Genomic DNA, 18943 nt, shown 5'->3' on the forward strand with positions numbered 1-18943 from the left:
TCCGCCTTCGACCTCCTCCCCTCCTATTTAGTCTGTGACAGCCTGAACAGCGCCATGTATCGCTCTCTGAGAAACGTTCAGCGATTAAGTAGCAACCTCTCAGCATTGCACAGGAACGTATTTAACAAATCTTACTGTCCTACTGCCCGCACAATCCTCGCTTCGTCAAGAATGGTAAGCTTTCTTCCTTTAACGTCGAGGAGATTTACTCTTGTACCATTATAGTCGCATTGCAGGCCTGGGAATGACCTTTTCTGTGTATTAATACATTCGGTAAGACTTATCGCTGGCGAGGATTGCTGGCTTTATCGAATTTACACTTTCTGTGGTGAAATGCAGAAGGAAGTTGTGTTTAATGGTCAAACAGACTTTGGTTTGCGTGTTACAAAATGCGAGGAGATTGTTGTAGTTACACTTTCGGGGTTCTACAGTATGTATTAGCTGAACAGCAAGGTCAAAGTCGAGTTGCATGCAACATTCGTCTTAAATGTAAAACAGACTCTGCAATGATCAATTACAGTACGTTCCCACCGACCTAATTATAACTGTTGCACGGAAATATGCAGGTGTTTTTCTAAGATATCAATTATTTAGATGAATAATAGCAGTACTGCACTGTCAAATGAAATACTACAGTATGTACAGTACTGTAAATCTATAGATTAATCAGGAAAACGTTGAAGTGTCGCATGTCAATCTAAACGTAAACTGCTTAAACGTCATATAGTTAATTAAATGCAGTCATCATATATTAGATGCACATTTTTCAAATCATATATTAGATATATCTAATCTAATATATGATTTGAAAAATGTGCACACAATTACTGTACCTTATCATTTGTAAATCTTTTTTATAAACAAAAACGATTTGGTTTATACAGATGTTACCATTTTCAATTTACAACTTCCATTCTTTGTAGTATCTAGTTACTGCAATGCCAAAAAGTAGATCAGGACCACACCTAAGTACTGTATATACTGTACACTGTGCCGTTAATTTAAGGTCTGTATACATTTGTTATATTGCATACATATGTAACACAATTAAGGTAAGGTGCCCCCAATTCAATTCGATTTGGATGGCTCCATTTGAAACAGTTCTCAGACGTTCAAAGATTAAGGAAACTTCTATAAACTTCACAGCTGGGTCAGTAAAATGATGAAACATGGTATTTAAGTGAATAAGATTATTTTATTTTTCCTAGGCAAGTTCTGAGTCCTACCGAATTGAGCGAGACACTTTTGGAGAGCTGAAAGTGCCAAGTGACAAATACTATGGAGCTCAGACTGTCAGGTCTACTATGAACTTCAAGATTGGTGGAGTGACAGAGCGAATGCCAGTAAGTATAAACGCAGTATAAAATGATTCCACTGACAGATCCTTTCAGAAGTTTCTGCTCTCCTGGAGATTTCAACCCATTGTCTTCCAATTCAGGGTTGTGATGAGCAATGAGCACAAGGCAGGGTACACACTGGATGGGATGGCAGTCCATTGCAGGGCACACAAAGACACAGACTCAGTCATACACACACCCACACCATGGCCAATTTTCCCAGAAGCCAATAAACCTATCAGTATGTCTTTGGACAGTGGAATGCTCTATTACAATTTAACATTTTAGTTTTTGAGCACACTGGCTGGCATTATGATGAAAATCTTCATTTTATATTTTTCTCAGTAATGCATGGTACTTTCTGACACACAATGTATCCCTTTTAATGAGAAAAATGTTTTATTTACAAAACCAGTAATCTTTTAAATGTGATATGATTGTGATTTTCGCAGTATGCATCTTATGTGTATTGAAGTTTGTGTGTAGTTTATGTATTAAAAACTTAAATCTTCTAGGTCATTATGTCACTTTTTGTGTTAATTGCTCAACATGAATATATCTGAACATTTAGAACTTTAGCAAAGTTAAAACAAACACTATGGTAAGGTTTCAGTAGGTCATATTTCTTCATAAAATGGATATACAGGAAGGAAGATGAGAAAAGGTGTTTCTTTGAAAAGCTTCAGTTTGTATCTCAGCTCTTATTATGTATATATAGTTTCATCCGCAGCAGCCTTTCTGAACAAGCGTAGTACAGAAATTGATTAAACAGTTGCGTTTCAGATTCAGGTCATCAAGGCCTTCGGCATCCTGAAGAGAGCTGCTGCAGAAGTGAACAAGGACTATGGCTTGGACCCCAAGATTGCCGGTGCCATCGTCAAGGCGGCCGATGAGGTACCTGACAGAAATCTCATTGACTGTTTCTCTTAACTCACTTTTAAGAGTCATTCCTTCGCAATTGGTGCAACTCGTGGCATGGTTACATCCAGTGTTGTTTTATAGATGTATGCTTTTGGCTGTTGTTGCGGGGCAATGAATATCCCTTTTGTTGTTGTTTTTTTTCATGTTCTTGAAATAAAGTAGAATTTTGACATCTGCAAATTTAAACATTTATGAATTTGCTTATTCGCAATTTGTTTTGGCCGATGGCATCTCGGATGAAAGAAAATCAGAGCGGGGTGGAACTGAGCAGAGAGTTGTCAAGCGCAGCTTTCCAGTTGGCTGCAACAGACCGGGACAGTGAGACGCGTCTAGCGAGTGAGTGAGCCTCTCACTCACAAGGGAGAGACTTGGTTAAAATGAAAGTTTGGCTGATTGCTTCGGTTCTCTGCACCGAACCGTTGTGAATGTTGAGGCCCTGCTGTACCTACAGTACTCTGTTTGAACGAATGTTTCGAAGGTCGCTGCTGGGAAGCTGGATGAGCACTTTCCTCTGGTGGTGTGGCAGACGGGCTCTGGGACCCAGACCAACATGAATGTGAATGAAGTCATCAGCAACCGAGCGATCGAGATACTGGGAGGGAAGCTGGGGAGCAAGGACCCTGTGCATCCCAATGACCACGTCAATAAAAGCCAGGTTTGCACCTCTGTTAACCCTTGAACACAGAGCACCACAGCCCTCATGTGAGAGCCTTTGGACGGCTTATTTGAATAGTTTTGCAATCTCTCTCTCTCTAAATTCTGGATTCTGTTTGATTGACGATTTCGCAACTTTAATGCGGCGTTTAAAAATGGCTGTCATATCCCGGATGTTTTGGTGGCTCACAGCGAGCTTGTGCCTGTATGCGGAACAGAGAGCGTTTCTTACGAATGAGAGCGTTTCCTGAGCTGGTGGTGTTGGTGTGGCTGCTCTTTGCAGAGCTCCAACGACACGTTCCCCACTGCCATGCACATCGCCGCTGCCAAGGAGGCCCACGAAGTTCTGCTGCCCGGGCTGCAGACTCTCCACGACGCGCTGGCAGCCAAAGCTGTGGAGTTCAAAGACATCATTAAAATTGGACGCACCCACACTCAGGATGCTGTACCCCTCTCACTCGGCCAGGTACTGTTGTACTGATTCTTGTTGCATTAAACATGTTGTATTAAACTAATAGACAGTTAGGTAGTATAACAAAGATTTGAAAAGCACACTCTTGGAAACAGTTGAATTCGCTTTCATGGCTATGAAATTGGTTACTAATAAACTACACCCAGTGCTTTTATGCAACAGAAAAAAAACATTTTATGTTAGCGGTGAGAGGCTATAAATGACTTTATACATAATTGGACTTTTCCACATCACCAGATTTTAGCATCTACTGTAATTCTGTTTTGAAGGAAAAGTTTTTTTTTTTAATTTATACTCTTAAATTCAGTATTATATGAAAAAAAAACTTCTGCAAAGGAAGAGGTAATATCAACTTGGATGGGCCGTAAGTGATGTTGGTTAAAATCGGTTGTTAGTCCAAAGGAATAGCTGTGCTCCTAATCTGAAACCACTTGGAGGTTTGTGAGGAGTTTTTATTCCCCTTTCCCCCCGCTCTCTACAGGAGTTCAGTGGCTACGTGCAGCAGGTGAAATATGCCATTGAAAGGATTAAATCTGCCATGCCCAGAGTGTACGAGCTGGCAGCAGGTGGCACGGCAGTAGGCACTGGCCTGAACACTCGCATTGGGTTTGCTGAGAAGGTGGCAGAAAGAGTTTCAGCTCTTACAGGTAAGTGAGAAGAGTGGAGTCCTTTTCTCCGCCGCTCGATACATTTTTAAGGCCATGAGAAGCACAGTTTAGTAACTGCCAGTGGGGAAATTGCTTGAGTAAAAATTGGCTGAAAGAATTTTGAAATGGTTCTATTAAAGGAAAAAGATTTGGTTTGTGATAGGGAAGGGAAATGTGCACAATGTCTGTAAACACCATTGTAGAGGCTACTGCAAGCAGAAAGGGGCTTACACTGTTTATGCATTGATAGCACTGCAGGAAATAAAATGTGTACACATACTGTACAGACATCCATATGTTTCTTTCATGGGCTATGTCTACCTTGATATCTTGCTCATTACTGAGATGGTTGTATGGTGCATAGTTAATATGTAGTGTTTAATGTGCTCACCTGTCCAGGGCTGAAGGTTCAGAGATCCTTCTCTTATAACAACAAAAATTGATTTAAATGAAAGGCCTAAATCATGGATGCGAAGCACAAAATCAGCGATCTGAAGACAGTATGTTACCAGATATTAATGGGTGACCAATATCGATGTGCTCAAATGGTACACAATGCCTCCTACTGTTTTAGTGTACAATAATCATTCACACATATCCTTTCCTGGTAGCTTCTCTGGCTCTGGGAGCTCGTTATTATATGATCACAGAGCTCAGTTACTTTTGGAAAGCATGCATCTTTCCTCCTGGTTCTGTCGCTATTGTTTAACGCTTCCACTTCTACACTATATATTAAATGATTTTTCTTGTGTCTCTTAGACTGGTTTTTGAAGCATATTAAGCATCCGTTAGTCCTGATAGGACTGGTGCAAACGAAGGCGCCGTGCACGCACGCACTGATATACTGTCTCCTGTCCAGGGTTGCCATTTGTGACTGCGCCCAATAAGTTTGAGGCGCTGGCAGCCCATGATGCACTGGTGGAGCTCAGCGGGGCGATGAACACTGTGGCCTGCAGTCTGATGAAGATCGCCAACGATATTCGCTTCCTGGGCTCTGGACCTCGGTCTGGCCTGGGGGAGCTCATCCTCCCTGAAAACGAACCTGGCAGCAGTATTATGCCAGGTATGCTGCCTTAACTAAACTTGTCCCTGTTTTACAGTACTGCATGAGCCCGATCTAGGCTGCACATCCCATAAGAGTTTTCGCTCCTCTATATCCTGTTCTTTATAGTTCATGTAACCTACAGTATATTGGGAACACAGGGTTAGTTAGCTCCTTATTTAAAGCAGTGGGGACTTGGCACTTAAAAGCTTTTTGGATATGTAGCCCAAAATGTATTTCTGCATTTCCTCACTTTGAAAATGTTCAAATACACCAACATTAATACAAGTTTAATTTCTCTCTATTTTTTATTGTATAAGTATGGGTTTAGTATGAAAGACAACCTTAGGCATATTGTATGCCTTAGGATAGCAAATTCCATACATTTGTTTAAATACAAAAACGTTGAGAGAAGATAAACATAAGTCTGTGTCCTTTGTCAGTCTCTAATAGTTCATAAGTAAGGGGACTGTTGTGATCACAGTGAGCAGCTGTCAAGACCACTCTGCCAATTGGATCAGATTTCATCTGAGGTTTCTTTTCCTTCTTGATCTCTCTTTAAAGACGCACTCATTATGGAAGCAGAGAGCATGATGGTGGGTGATGTGCATTATCACACCCAGAGAGTGGTTACTTGAAAGATTTAGTTTATTTTATTGCATTATTCCTGAACCATGCTGTCATCAAAGGAAATATATCACCTAAACCTGCTACATATTATAATTTTATAATTCTACAGTTCACTGCGACAGTAGTTTTAAATTATCAAGAAAATAATATTTTTTGTATTGGTTGTCTGTTATTGAACAGACTGAGTATACTGTAAGTTGCAGGCCAGTAAATTTGTGGCCACTAAATTGAAATGAATTAGTGTAAAATCTTATTTGGTCTTATTTGAATATTTTACTTGATTCTTTAATAGACTTTCAGCTTGACTGCAAGCAATTAGTTCTGGAGAGGAGAAAAACAAACTGTTCTCTTCACCTTGGAATTATTTTTATTTCTTTTTTGGGATATTGACAAGTTCTTAAATGACAAATGAGTCTCAGTGGAATGGATGTAACTTTGGTACATCACTGACATACTTAATCACAGATTGTTACTGTTGTATTAGCTAAAGTCATTTTTGTATTAGCTAATTCATATGAAGATGCCAACTCCATCGAAAGACTTTGAAATTAAAATCCTAAATACAGCCGTAGTGTAGTAGAATTGCTTTGTACTTAAAACTTTTTGCTCATTCCTAGTACTGGATATTTTGCTGGATATTTGGATACTGGAAATCTGCAATTTCCCTCACGGAATCAATAAAGTATCTACAGTATCTATATTTGCAGTTACGCAGGTTTTCCAGGCAACGTAAGGCATAAGGTCCTTAATAATTAAAAATGTGGATTCAGTTTTTATGAATTAGGTCAGCAAGGACCCGTGTAGATTTAAAACATGGATGCTTCCCCATCCCCAAGGACCAAGAGTGGATAGTACAGCTGCAGGGCTTTGGAATTGCCCCATCTTTCAGCGTTCAGTGGTGCAATATCAGGGCATGAACCTTTGCTCCTCTCATTTTCAGGAAAAGTGAACCCAACACAGTGTGAGGCCATGACAATGGTAGCAGCTCAGGTGATGGGAAACCATGTTGCAGTTACGATAGGAGGCAGCAATGGGCACTTTGAGCTGAATGTTTTCAAACCTATGATGGTAAGTTAGGTCAGAAGAGGGAAACATGAAATGGTTCTGCATGCAGTATCTGACTGTTATTTGTCTTGTCAAACCATTGGCCACCTCGTAGACAGTACTATTCCGAAACTGCAGGTGATGAAATCTCAATGGCTGTGAACAATTTGAATATCTGCTTTGAAGAAATAAGTGTAAACATGTCTTTAATGTTAACTAATGTACTCTTTTTATAAAGTAAACGAATAATAGTACACAATGAAAGAGATTATGCTGCAAAGTATCACAATAATAATGAGTATAAACAGAATGATTAAATTATGAAGTTTTTAGAAAAATATAACATTTAAAGCTGTTTATGTTTAATCATTTTGAAAAGTGTCTCTATAACAAGTCTGTGTGTGGAAACAACACTAGTGCCAGAAGCAAACACCTGAGACAGGTATCACACTCAATTCCTGGAGGGCCTAGTCCCTCTTGATTTGTGTGTCATCCCAGCTCTCAGCTATATACAGTACTTGAACTTTATTTTATTAATTAATTGTTTAGTTAACTGCATAATTGTAATACTTTTCAGTGGGTGTTTAAGTTATCAGACCTTAAACATATGCATCTATGGAAATAGTTACATTTTTTAATTGACTATTCACTTAAATAGTGTTTGGAAAGATTGGAACAAAAAGCAGAAGACACTGACACCTCCAAGACCATTAAAGTCATTAAAGTGTGGACCAGTTGGCTTTAAAACTGTACTAGGAGAGGAGAGGAATAAAACTGAACAACTCTTTTGTGGTGATTTTCCTGTTTTTATTGAATATGCATTGTTTTTTTGTTTGAGAGATTTAGAGTTGGTAAAAACTGAACTCAAGAAGCACTTTCCTAAGGAGATTATAGATAATGCCAAAATGCCGACTTTTTTGAAAGATCTAGCCCAGAGCCTATTTTTTTTATTTGATAAATTATGAATGAACAGACTGAGCTAATGAATCATAGCAAATGTGAAACTTGCACAGCTTGGAGAATTCTGTTTAGTTCCAGGCGATTCTGAATCATGATTAGTAATCTCTGTTCGCAGATTAAAAATGTGCTGAACTCTGCAAAGCTGCTGGGAGATGCCTCTGTCTCCTTCACCGAGAATTGTGTTGTGGGGATTCAGGCAAACACGGAGAGGATCAACAAGCTGATGAGCGAGTCCCTGATGTTGGTGACGGCACTGAATCCACACATTGGTAAGATCATCGGTGCCAGCAGAGGGCAGTCACTCACAACTAACCCAGGCATGCCATACATGCAGAGCTGAATGGCAACTAGAAGGATATTACCTGTCTTTATTAAATGTCTGTATTATTACAGGTCTGCTCATTATAGAATAAAATCCTTAACACCTAATTTATGAAATGTGCTGTACAGTAATTCTGCAGTTTGAAATGGTAATTGACACAAATGGGTCTGTTGGTTTTCTGTCACTGGGCACTTAGATTTAGCTATTTAAATACACTCAAGCTGTCATTGACTAGCAAGCTTACTGATTCATTATCAGTGGTGTTGTGATGAGGGAACTGTTCATAAGGTAACATTTATGGGATATAGATTTGAAACAAAACAAAAATTGTCTTAGGAATCCATTGCTAGGGCTTGTGTCTGTGATTTGTAGTGTCGGCACAGTCTGGAAGAGAGGTGAGGGGGGTGGAACACAGTGCCAATAAGTATTAATGCTGATTGATGGCTCTAATCAGACTTGCAAATAATTGAATGTCTGAGACAAGTGTGCCTGTTTTCCCACAACAGCTGTCTTCTTTCTGGGTGGCTGATGACGGATTGATTGTAGAACAGCTCTTAACATGCTGGATGCTCTTTTGAGTGCCTGAATGTTACTGAAATAATGAAAAAGTGACCTGAAATTTGCATCTATGTATTAAATGCTTGCCCTGTTGAGGCTAAAGCATTAAAATAAGTATCTCCCTAGGAACCAACAGCTGTTCAAAGCCTGATGGCAGAGCAGGTTTATAATAATCAGATTGCTCTACTGGACACCTCAGCAGGCTAAATCTCTCATTTGCTGGTCTCAGGTGGTTCAAGGGGCTAAATTTGAATGGTTTGGGTATTATGTTCACAGATACATTGGCAGTCTGAATCACTCCTGCAGTGCTGTACTCTGCTGTCATCATGGAGCATTGCAGAGTATACTAAAGCTAGTATTGTAGTAATATTAAATGTAAAACTGTATTTTGGTTCTTTATTGTAAAGCAGCTGATGGATCCCTTTGATATTGGTTTGTACTTTATGGTGCTGCTGTAGGTTAAATGAAATGGCAGGTCACCATTGACAGAATTGAAAATTGACTTGTGAACTCAACAGTACAATCTGAACATGTCAATAAAAAAGTCAATATTTTTAAAATGGTCTTTCATGGCCTTGTGCAGCTTGGGACAAATGTACTTTGTACAGTACGTTGATGAAATAAAAATAAACCCAGGTAAGACAGGAAATTGAATTAAAATCTTGATAATGGTAATCGGCAGTAAAACTGCTTTACACATTTTTTTCACTAAGTATTTTGTATTAAATGCAAAACTTCTCTTGTATATACAACATACAGTTTAATATGAATCACATGTCTTTGTTCATTACTGACTGAGAATCTGCATATTGTGTTATGGTTAGAACTTGGCTACTTTGATGTCTGCCCAATTATATTAATTAATACAAAGATGTGATCACAAAACAGACTCCTGGCAGAGTAAGTTCTGTTAAAACTGGGCAACTTTTGGTTGAATAATCTGTACCTTGTTCTTGTCAAATTAGTCCTAGCCTTTCAGTACAATAGGACCTTCTTCAAGTGTGCTTTGAAGATAAATCTTATTTGCAGTCATTATTTCTATTGTCCTAAGGTTTTCTTAGGAGGTAATCTTTAGTCTTTCAGTTTAGAGAAATCCCTTCCATTTTTGTTGTTTTATAATTAGGATGTGATTTCTGTACTATGCATAGTGTCATTTAATAATCAAATTTAGTAATAGGCCTCAAAAGCTAGTGATGTGCATAGCTATAATTGGAAGATGCACAACATCTAATACAGCAATACAAGCTGTACATCTCCAACACATGTTGTGCGCCAGTTTTCCGGTGATGTCTTGTGGGATTGTGTCCCACTGCTTTTGCAGAGCTTGGACAAGCATGTGCCTGTTGACTGGTGTCTGTCTTGTCTCGGGACAATTCTCTCATCTTGCAAGAATGCCGTTGTTAGTCAGCGTGAGGAAGCTCAGAACGTTGTCGTGTTAGAGCCTGAAGGTCCCAGGGCTAGAGAAGGATAAGGCTGTGAAGTGGCTGATGGCAGCCCAACTGCAAGCTGTAGTGTGGCAACAAAACTCTCCAGCCCAGACAATCACACTTGGAGCTCCCCATCAATTTGTCTTGTTGTACACAACAAAGAGCATATCATTGCTTACATCTGCACCACACCCTCTAACATCCATCAAGGCAGCCTACGCAAGACCTTGATTAAAGAGGACTGGGCTCTACTGTCCATGAGTCCACATGTGGCAGCTAAATTTAGCCTCCAATATACCAGTGACACAAAGGCATTGTTGTCTTGATGGGACAGGCGTTTTTCTTTCCTCCTGATTTTTCCCAGGCTTGACATTCTAGAGGTTACATTGCCTCATCACCTTTGCCAAGTCAGCTCTCTTATTAATGAGGTGATTTAGCAGTATTGCATACAGTGTCACTCGAGTATGTCATGGTCATGAGTAATCCATTAATCAAACCATGCCAATTCAACATTCAAAATCTGCATACTTTATTTTGCAAGAAACATACATGCATCAACACAGTGTCAACATTCTTTAGGTGCTCAGTATATATTGTTCTTTTAATTTGAAATATGTTTATGTCTAGGATATGACAAAGCTGCTGCCATTGCCAAGACTGCTCATAAGGAAGGATCAACACTAAAAGAAGCTGCTATCAAGCTTGGGTACCTTTCATCTGAACAATTTGATCAGTGGGTCAAGCCCCAGGACATGTTGGGCCCTAAGTAGTTATAGTCCAAAATAAAATATTGTAATCATCTTTGTACAATAAAATCTTTTTGCCAGAAATTAATTATGTGCTGTTTGTAAATATGTTTGTGAATTCTGGTTTGTATTACATTATTTTCTTACTACTGTTGTGTGCGTTATTCATATTATTTTTCAGTACCTACAGTATCTCCCCCTTTTCTGTGTTGTGCCTTAAACATATGGGATGTAGGAAAGAAATATCACAACCATTTGTAGTTCATTATTATTATTGCTGTTATTCTCCAAATAGTTAAGAAACACAAAAAGATCATCCAGTTCCTATTGTTGTTAAATTGATTAAAAGAACCTTTCACATTGACTTAAATAGTCTTCCTGTGCCCTAGAGTGGAAAAGAAAAAATTATCTAAGACTAGGCCTGAAAAATTAGTTTCACTGTAAAATATACCTTTGTGTAGAGGTAGGAAAACATAATTAAAAAGAAAATTATCTAAAGTAGAAATGTTCCTTTTTCAAACAGTACGACATTATAATGCTTTTTGAACTATGACTATTGAAAGATTACCTGCATTCTATGATTTAAGAGTAGTTATGGTTAATTATTTTACCCTCATGACAATAGTCTGTGTTACAGTTCTTCTTATAAAATATTGTTCCTTTGTGCACTCTGGTTTTGCTGTTGTCAGTGGTGTGTATGATTAAAAGGTAATTTTCAGGTTTGAATTAAACAGGTCACACTCCATCTCATTTGACAGAAAGTACAAAAACGACACAAGGGGACACGAAAGATGCTTTTGCTGTACATATTATGTGACCTGGCCACCTCTTATATTTCACCCTGGAATTCTGTTTTTACCTAAAAAATTGTGGGTGGGAAAAAAACATTTGACCAAAATGTGTGCATCCTTGGTCTCAAATCTACAAATCAAATATTGTGACCCACTTTAGCTGAGACAGTACAAGTGCAGTACAAGTACATCAAACATTTTTATCACAAATCCTTGTGTTTTTAGGAGTAATATCTTTAGTTATTTTAATGTGACTAGTGATGAAGCACATCACCGTTTGTATCTGTGTGTATAATGAGATTTTATGTTCATTGGTGTACATGTGTACAGCTTCCTGAGTGGTTTCATTTGAGTACAGCAGATCCTTCAGTAGGCAATTTCAGTTTAATCTTGCCGTACCTCTGACATTTTTATATTTTAGATAATTACCAAGTGAGCTCATAATACAGCAAACAAATGTGGCACTAAGTTACTATATATTAATATCAGGATATTGATTGATTAGAGTAAATATTTGAAGTCTTACAGCTAGCTCCAAGTTTATTTATTCCTTGAAATAATGTATCCAAAAGCAGGTTTTACCCAAAAAGTGCACTTTTTAGTGCTGCATAAATTAATTGAATCAGGAAAAATGTAATCTGTCCAAGATCATCAGTACTGGATTTTGCTCAAATTAATCTATCAAATTTCAATACATGACCTTCTTTCACATCCTTTACGTTTTTTGAAAATACTGTAAATGTAAAACAGCACTGCTCTATGGTCACCTGTTGGTCATTTATGCTTTTTCATAGCTTCTGGACAATTTTAGAAGCTTCTGAAAGTCACCTTGATTATCACTGAGTATAAAAAGAGACTGCAAAGAAGCAGTTCATCCAGTATCATTAATCATGGTGCCTAATGTCAGAGTATTGTCAGAAGGTCACAGGCAAAATGTTGGGTGATAACTACAAAAAAGTCAAAGGATGTCCAACATTATGCCAGCAGCGATATCACCCTGCGACTCACAACTGGCAGCCCACTGAAGCTCAGCAAGTATGAGCCTGGTCGGTACCTGGATGGGAGACCTCCCGGGGGGAAAAAAAACTAACGTTGCTGCTGGAAGAGGTGTCATTATCCGCGTGTTTGTATTATAGGGGTCTTTTGCACAAACATGAAGCGATAAGCCCGTCGAACAGCACAAACGACGAAACTCACCGCAATCGTTAGTGCTGCGTCTGTGTCGCTGTAAGTAGCGTTTGTGCTGCTTTCTAATCACGAGACTATCTACAAAGAAGTTTACAGGTACCAACAAACTCGGTACTTGAACTCCTGATTGTGATGAAAACAATGGGGGCAATTTGTTTTCCGTGTCTGGGCGGGGGGTGGACGTTTCAATATACTGTATTTCAATATTACGCCTTCTTTTCCTGGCTGTGACGTCACTCTGAAGACGTACAAAACAGTAAAGTCACGACCACCAGATCTTTCAGTTGTGATCTTTTGATCAGTTGACCCCAGACTTTGCAGCCTTTACGCGAATAAACAGTTACATTTAGGAAGGAGTTACGATGTTAGTTCATTGGGTTAGGTGTTTTCTTTTAATTTTTAACCTTGTTCTCGAAAATGTATTGCTTGTGTACTCCTTTCATTGGTGAAGAGACAGCAGTTTCCAAATTACAGCTGGTACAACACGACAGCCCATATTCACATTTTTAGGTATTAGTTAGGTTTAGGTATAAAAGCGATTTAATTTAACGATAAAAAACAAAATTGAACGCATGAGAATAATAATATAATGATAATAGATTTTAAATTTATATTCATTTTTTAAGTACAAAGCAGAAGGTGTTTCCCTTATCTTAAATATACGATTAAAATTGTTCAAATACCATGTATTCATTACAGAAAACAGCGGAGACAGTTATATTGCAAATAAAAAATGTATTTCGAAGATTACGGGACATTGTGAATCAATAAAGACGTTAAAAAAGTAAGCTGATGTAGTTATTTTGCAAATACGTCAAGCATTTTAAAAATAGATTCTCCTTGACAATGAACAAGCCGATCCACCTGGCGCTGCTGGCTTGAACAGCTCCCAGACCCGTGATTGGCTAAACCCCCGAACAGCTCGGGCCGCGATTGGGTGAAGAGTGAGAATCGACACTCTGATTGGGTAAAGCGCCACAGCGGAAGTTCTGTGTACCGTGTGTGCTGTATGAGCACGCTGCATATACAGTAACAGTAACACATCCATTGGTTTCTAATTACTGATCAATCTAAGAGAAGTCGCACTGGGGTCAAAACTGAATAGTAGACAAAGAATGTTGTGGCACCCACAGCGCGTTCACGACTCCGATAGCATGTCACAATTGGAGTGCGCGCATCACGATCACATCGCGATACCCATTGTGACTGGCGCATCACTGTTGTGGTGCCACTGTCTCGACATTAAGTTCATATATCACGATATTTCAAAGCCCGACAAAACTCCCCCGCGCTCATGTCGCGACACTGAGTCGACATATCGCGATATGACAAACGACCCCCCGCGCTCATGTCGCGACATGACATGCCCGGCCAAAATGCCCACCCCCCATGTCGCGACATGAATCCCGCATATCGCGATATGACATACCCCGGCAAAACGCCCCCGCCCCATGTCGCGACATGGAGTCGACATATCGCGATATGACAAACGCCCCACGCGCTCATGTCGCGACATGACATGCCCTATATCGCGACATGACATGTCCGGCCAAAATGCCCACCCCCCCATGTCGTGACATGAAATCCATATATCGCGATATGGCATAAACTGTCTCACCCGTGTCACGACATGAAGCCTGTATGTTGCGATAGGACAAACCACATATCGCAACACCTCCTATCTGGGTATATCATCTCCTGATATAAGACGTTTGTTGCGACAGCGGTGCCAGAGTGGCATGGAAGGAAGGCGCCAGTCGTGATATACGCTGCCGCCATATACATGGGGTCCCTTAATCATAACATGCTGCGGAGGTCTTTTCGCGACGGTATCCCACGGTTACGCGTTTGGCAACAGCGTGTCATGGTAGCGAAAGAAAAGGAAAACATGCCTTTGAAAATAAAAACCATAGATCTTACAATCACGGTGATTTCACAGATATTACAACCACAGGTTTATGTCATAGATGATTAACTTGTTGGCATGTGTCATGTCATGTCTAAATCGAGCTCAATTGTAACAGCGCGCTTGAACTCGGCAGACGGGGTCACTGGAGGTCAAAGTCACCGTGCATGGTCACGTGATCACCGGAAAAACAAGGTGCTATATCTCGGGAAATAAAGCAGCACAAACCGGCACAAACGTAGCACTAACGAATGAGGTGGGTTTAATATTTTTTGCTATCTGTAGGCGGGGCAACTTCACGGAGCTTTTACCTTTAAATATTCAGCGGACTTGAGCATAACATACCAGAAGCAGGTGCACGCACGTATGGGTTTCAGAGGTTGGAGTAAATGCATCGCCCCAAGGGTAATATCGAGTAAGGCGCCATGAGAATAAAAACTGCGAAGGTATTAAAATATTAAGTTCTGGAGATCTTGTTTGATACTTCATGATGCTTTTAAACTTGTATGAAACCCATGAAATTAGTATTATATTTTCGATGCCAAAATACACCTATTTTGGAAATTCGTGACTTCACACAAGACTTGACACTGAATTGTTATAGTCACATTACAGTGCTAACCAATTCATCTACCTTTAATTGCAAAAATGGTCTGCTAATAAAAGCGTCAAATAGATACTTTGGATGCAGGGCAGTTAGAGACGATCTGAATAGTTATCTGTAAAATGCACACTCGCATCTATCCGTCAGTATTATCTTAATGTTACTCATGCATTCCAAAACTTTAAATTTGTTTACAGGAGAAATTTTAGAACATCTTCGTGCTGAACTCCTACAGGTCGAGCATGTATCGAGCTGCTACAAGAAAACGCGTGCACTGCCCCTTGCGGTCCAGAAACACTTGTATTCGGGGAGCCAGGCTGTGCTCCTTAAAACCCAAGATGCCTGTAGCATCTCATGTGTCTTATTTGTTTCGGGACTCGTCTGGCCATCTACAGGCGGCTTTTTGAAAAACGTAGATATATGCATTTGTTTTGCCATGTTGGCTAATAAGCCAAAAACCTAGCGCTAGATAGTTGTAAGAGTGTCTGACGACAACGACAGCCAATTAGGCTACGGCAGAGACATTTTCATAATTGTCACCGCCCCACGACATTTTCATAATTTTCTTATTGGTCACAAAAGATACAGCGAGCAAATAGCAAATCACAAACGATGAAAAACATCAAACACGTAACATTAACAAGCAAATCATGTAACGCAAACAAGGGAATAAATCTTAAATTATTTTGGACTGATTGGGTAGGCTCTAGGATCAATCCTGTTTTCAAGGCTAGTGGGATACTGTAGTAGCTAGTACAACAACAAACGTATTTCAGAATAATTTATCAGGACCTCAGTTTTAGGTAAAACATTTAGGAGGAAACAATGCCTCCAAGGCTGTCTCAGATTCGACTCATCAACCTGCCTGCAACAGATGGCAAAGTTTGGTCCAGAATCAAAATCTATAACCTTTGCAATACTCTGTCCAGTGAGCTATTCACCCATCTGATTATCTATTTGTACATGGTGTTTACTGTATATGTAAGGATTTGAACAAACAACAATGCTCAACCGTTATTGATTTCATGAGGCTATTGCAATGAAGTACAGTGTACCGTGCATTTGTAACAGATTTCACAGCGTGTTAGAGGAAACAGTTAGGGTGAAATAACTCCCTGGGATTTTCAGAAGCAGGAAATTTCCCTTCTTCCCTAGCTGAGAATGAGTCACATTGTCACATTGGTGCCACGACTTGGTTAATTTGGAGGGCAATCATGTCACAGGTCCCACAGTGCGTAAAATGAGTCTGCCTTTGGATGACATCCCAGACATCCTCTGTGCTGATTGGCTAGCCTTTTCACATAACAGAGTTCTGTGTGGCTCTGGCTGGAAGATACCTTAGAGACAGCGATCACATCGTGGCTGGGGATGAGTCAAATTCACCATGCATTTTTTACAATTCCTAAATTTCCATTTTGGTCTAAAATGTAAAAGACAAGTTGTGAGCCGCTGTTTTTACATTACAGTTGGCTGGTCTGGCCTGGAGACTATATGTTGCAGCTGAAGGGGGTTCCACATGTTACTGAATCACTGTGTGCACTTACATTGTCACACAAGGCTACTGAATGTTGGCTGATTTTTTTGTTAATAAATAATGACCACACAAATGAGTAAAAGTTGTGTGTGTGTTATCTGTCACACGAGGGATAGGTTTATCTGCTGTTATCTGTTGATCTTAAAAGGATGTGCTTTTTTCACATTACTGTATAACTATTTAAGATCTCAGTATAATTCATGTGGTCAAAGCTTATTTGTAAGACAGGTAGATTTGCTTAGATTAGAAAATAATGTATTTTTTTATGGACAGCATGGATGGTGCAGTGTTTAGCATTGCTGCCTTGCTGTAATCGGGCCATGGTTTCATTTGCAGTCCTGGGTTGCTATCTCTGTGGAGATTGTATGTCTTCTCCTTGTATGATTAGAGTATGATATCAGAAGATAGCTGGCTAGCTTTTATTTCATTTGCAGTGTTAAGGGCATGGATTATTGTGCTGATGCTGCTCCACATCACTTGGATCCTGGGTTCAGATCCAGGCTGGAGTGCCCTTTAATGGAGTTTTCATATTCTTCCTAAGTTAAAATGTTCACTCAGAGTTTGCATAAGTTTTCTCCTGGGGCTCTCTTTTTCTAGAAACATGCTGGCTTGGTTAATTGGTGTCTCTATATTGCTCTTGTGTACTTGTGTGTGCATGCGTGTGCATGTGTGTTTTGTGCCTTGTGAGGAACTGGTCTGGTGTTCCATCCTGGGTGTTACCCTGCCTTGTGCCTATTGCTTACAGAGACAGGCTCTGGCTCCCCTGCCACTCTGGGTGCTTGGATAATTTTATTTATTGAAGTACATGTATTGAATTTATTGGACCCCTTTAAGGGTATGAGAATTAGAGAAACACCAGACCAGTCTAGTGGGAGAGTTACACCACATGCTACAAAGGTAAAGGTGTTTTTGCTGCAGGACATAACTAAATTGCTAATGTCTGATCCAGAGAATCTTTATTCATTAGAGGAAAAGGGTAGTTGACACTAATACATGGTAATGAACTTTTCCAGTTACCATGGATACTGTTTGCCCTTAAAAATAACATTTATTTCTACTGTACACAGTATGCAGCATGAGCTCTCATCTAGATTTAAGAACAACAACTGCATATTCCTAAATTAATGAGGACATCGGCACAGTGTATTTTTTTTTTCAGAAGAGAACAATACTCTGGAATTTATTTCAACTCAGTTTGACAGCTTCGGAGAGTTGGTTAGATTCAGCGTGTTCAGGTGTTCTGGATGGGAAGAGTGGAAGAGAGGTCTGTAGTTTTGAAGAACAGAGGGATCTAATGACTGTTTCTTAAAAGGGTGTGAGACAGGTACCTGACTAACAGATGTGGGAAAAAGACAAGTGAGCACTAAGAGGAAATTAATGGGAGTAGGTCTGAGGAGACAGAGCAGAGGAGTGGGCATAGAAAACAAGTCCTGAGATATTAACTTCAGAGAGTGAGATGATGGAGGTTAGGTTGTTGAACAAGCCTTGGCTGAGTAAACTTGATGCAGACGGTGACCATATTCTCCTCAAAAAACTCTGCAAAGTCATCTGCTGCCCTTAATCTAATTCACATTGGTGAAGATGAGATTTTTACATCTATCCATCCAATTTCTCACCTTGATTCAGGGTTGTAGGGGGAGCTGGAGCATATCCTGGGAAGCACTGGGAGTAATGCAGGGTACAACCTTAGATGGGACACCAGCCCATCACAGGGCAGCCACACAGACACACACGTGCACACATCCACTCCAGGACCATTCTCTCAGAAGACACATGACCTGTCAGTATGTTTGTGGACTGTGGGAGGAAGCCCATGTGAATACAGGGAGAATATAAATACTCCACACAGATAGCACCTCAGGAAGTGAACTCAGGGCCCAGCCACTGCAAGGAAGCAACGCTAAACGCTGTGCCACCCTGTTTTGTACATATATTGTTAAATTACCTTCTAAATAGTGGTCAAACTATAGATTATTTTCTAAAGGAATTTATGCATTAAGTAAAATCAGTGGCACTATTGTATCAAATTCTTTTTCTTTACATATAATGCTCTTTTGAAATGTTGCAACCTTTTGAGGAACATATGGTACCCACAGTGCCAGTGCAGCATGCAGTGACTGCTTCTGCCCTCAGGGTTTTGATCAGCCATCACCTAGAGAT

General features: G+C 39.8%; 1 protein-coding gene across 1 annotated transcript; it reads left to right on the forward strand.

The window, feature by feature from the left end:
• The first annotated feature begins 5 nt into the window (after positions 1-5).
• fh (fumarate hydratase) lies at positions 6-10848 on the forward strand. The gene is made up of 10 exons (XM_088609822.1): positions 6-174; positions 1209-1343; positions 2121-2231; positions 2737-2913; positions 3196-3378; positions 3866-4031; positions 4891-5094; positions 6644-6771; positions 7823-7976; positions 10642-10848. The coding sequence occupies exons 1-10, from the start codon at positions 55-57 to the stop codon at positions 10782-10784; spliced, it is 1521 nt and encodes a 506-aa protein (XP_088465948.1). The 5' UTR covers positions 6-54; the 3' UTR covers positions 10785-10848.
• The last annotated feature ends 8095 nt before the right edge of the window (positions 10849-18943 follow it).

The sequence above is a fragment of the Lepisosteus platostomus genome, chromosome 17, assembly GCF_059453375.1.
Source record: "Lepisosteus platostomus isolate fLepPlt1 chromosome 17, fLepPlt1.hap1, whole genome shotgun sequence".
NCBI lineage: Eukaryota > Metazoa > Chordata > Actinopteri > Semionotiformes > Lepisosteidae > Lepisosteus > Lepisosteus platostomus.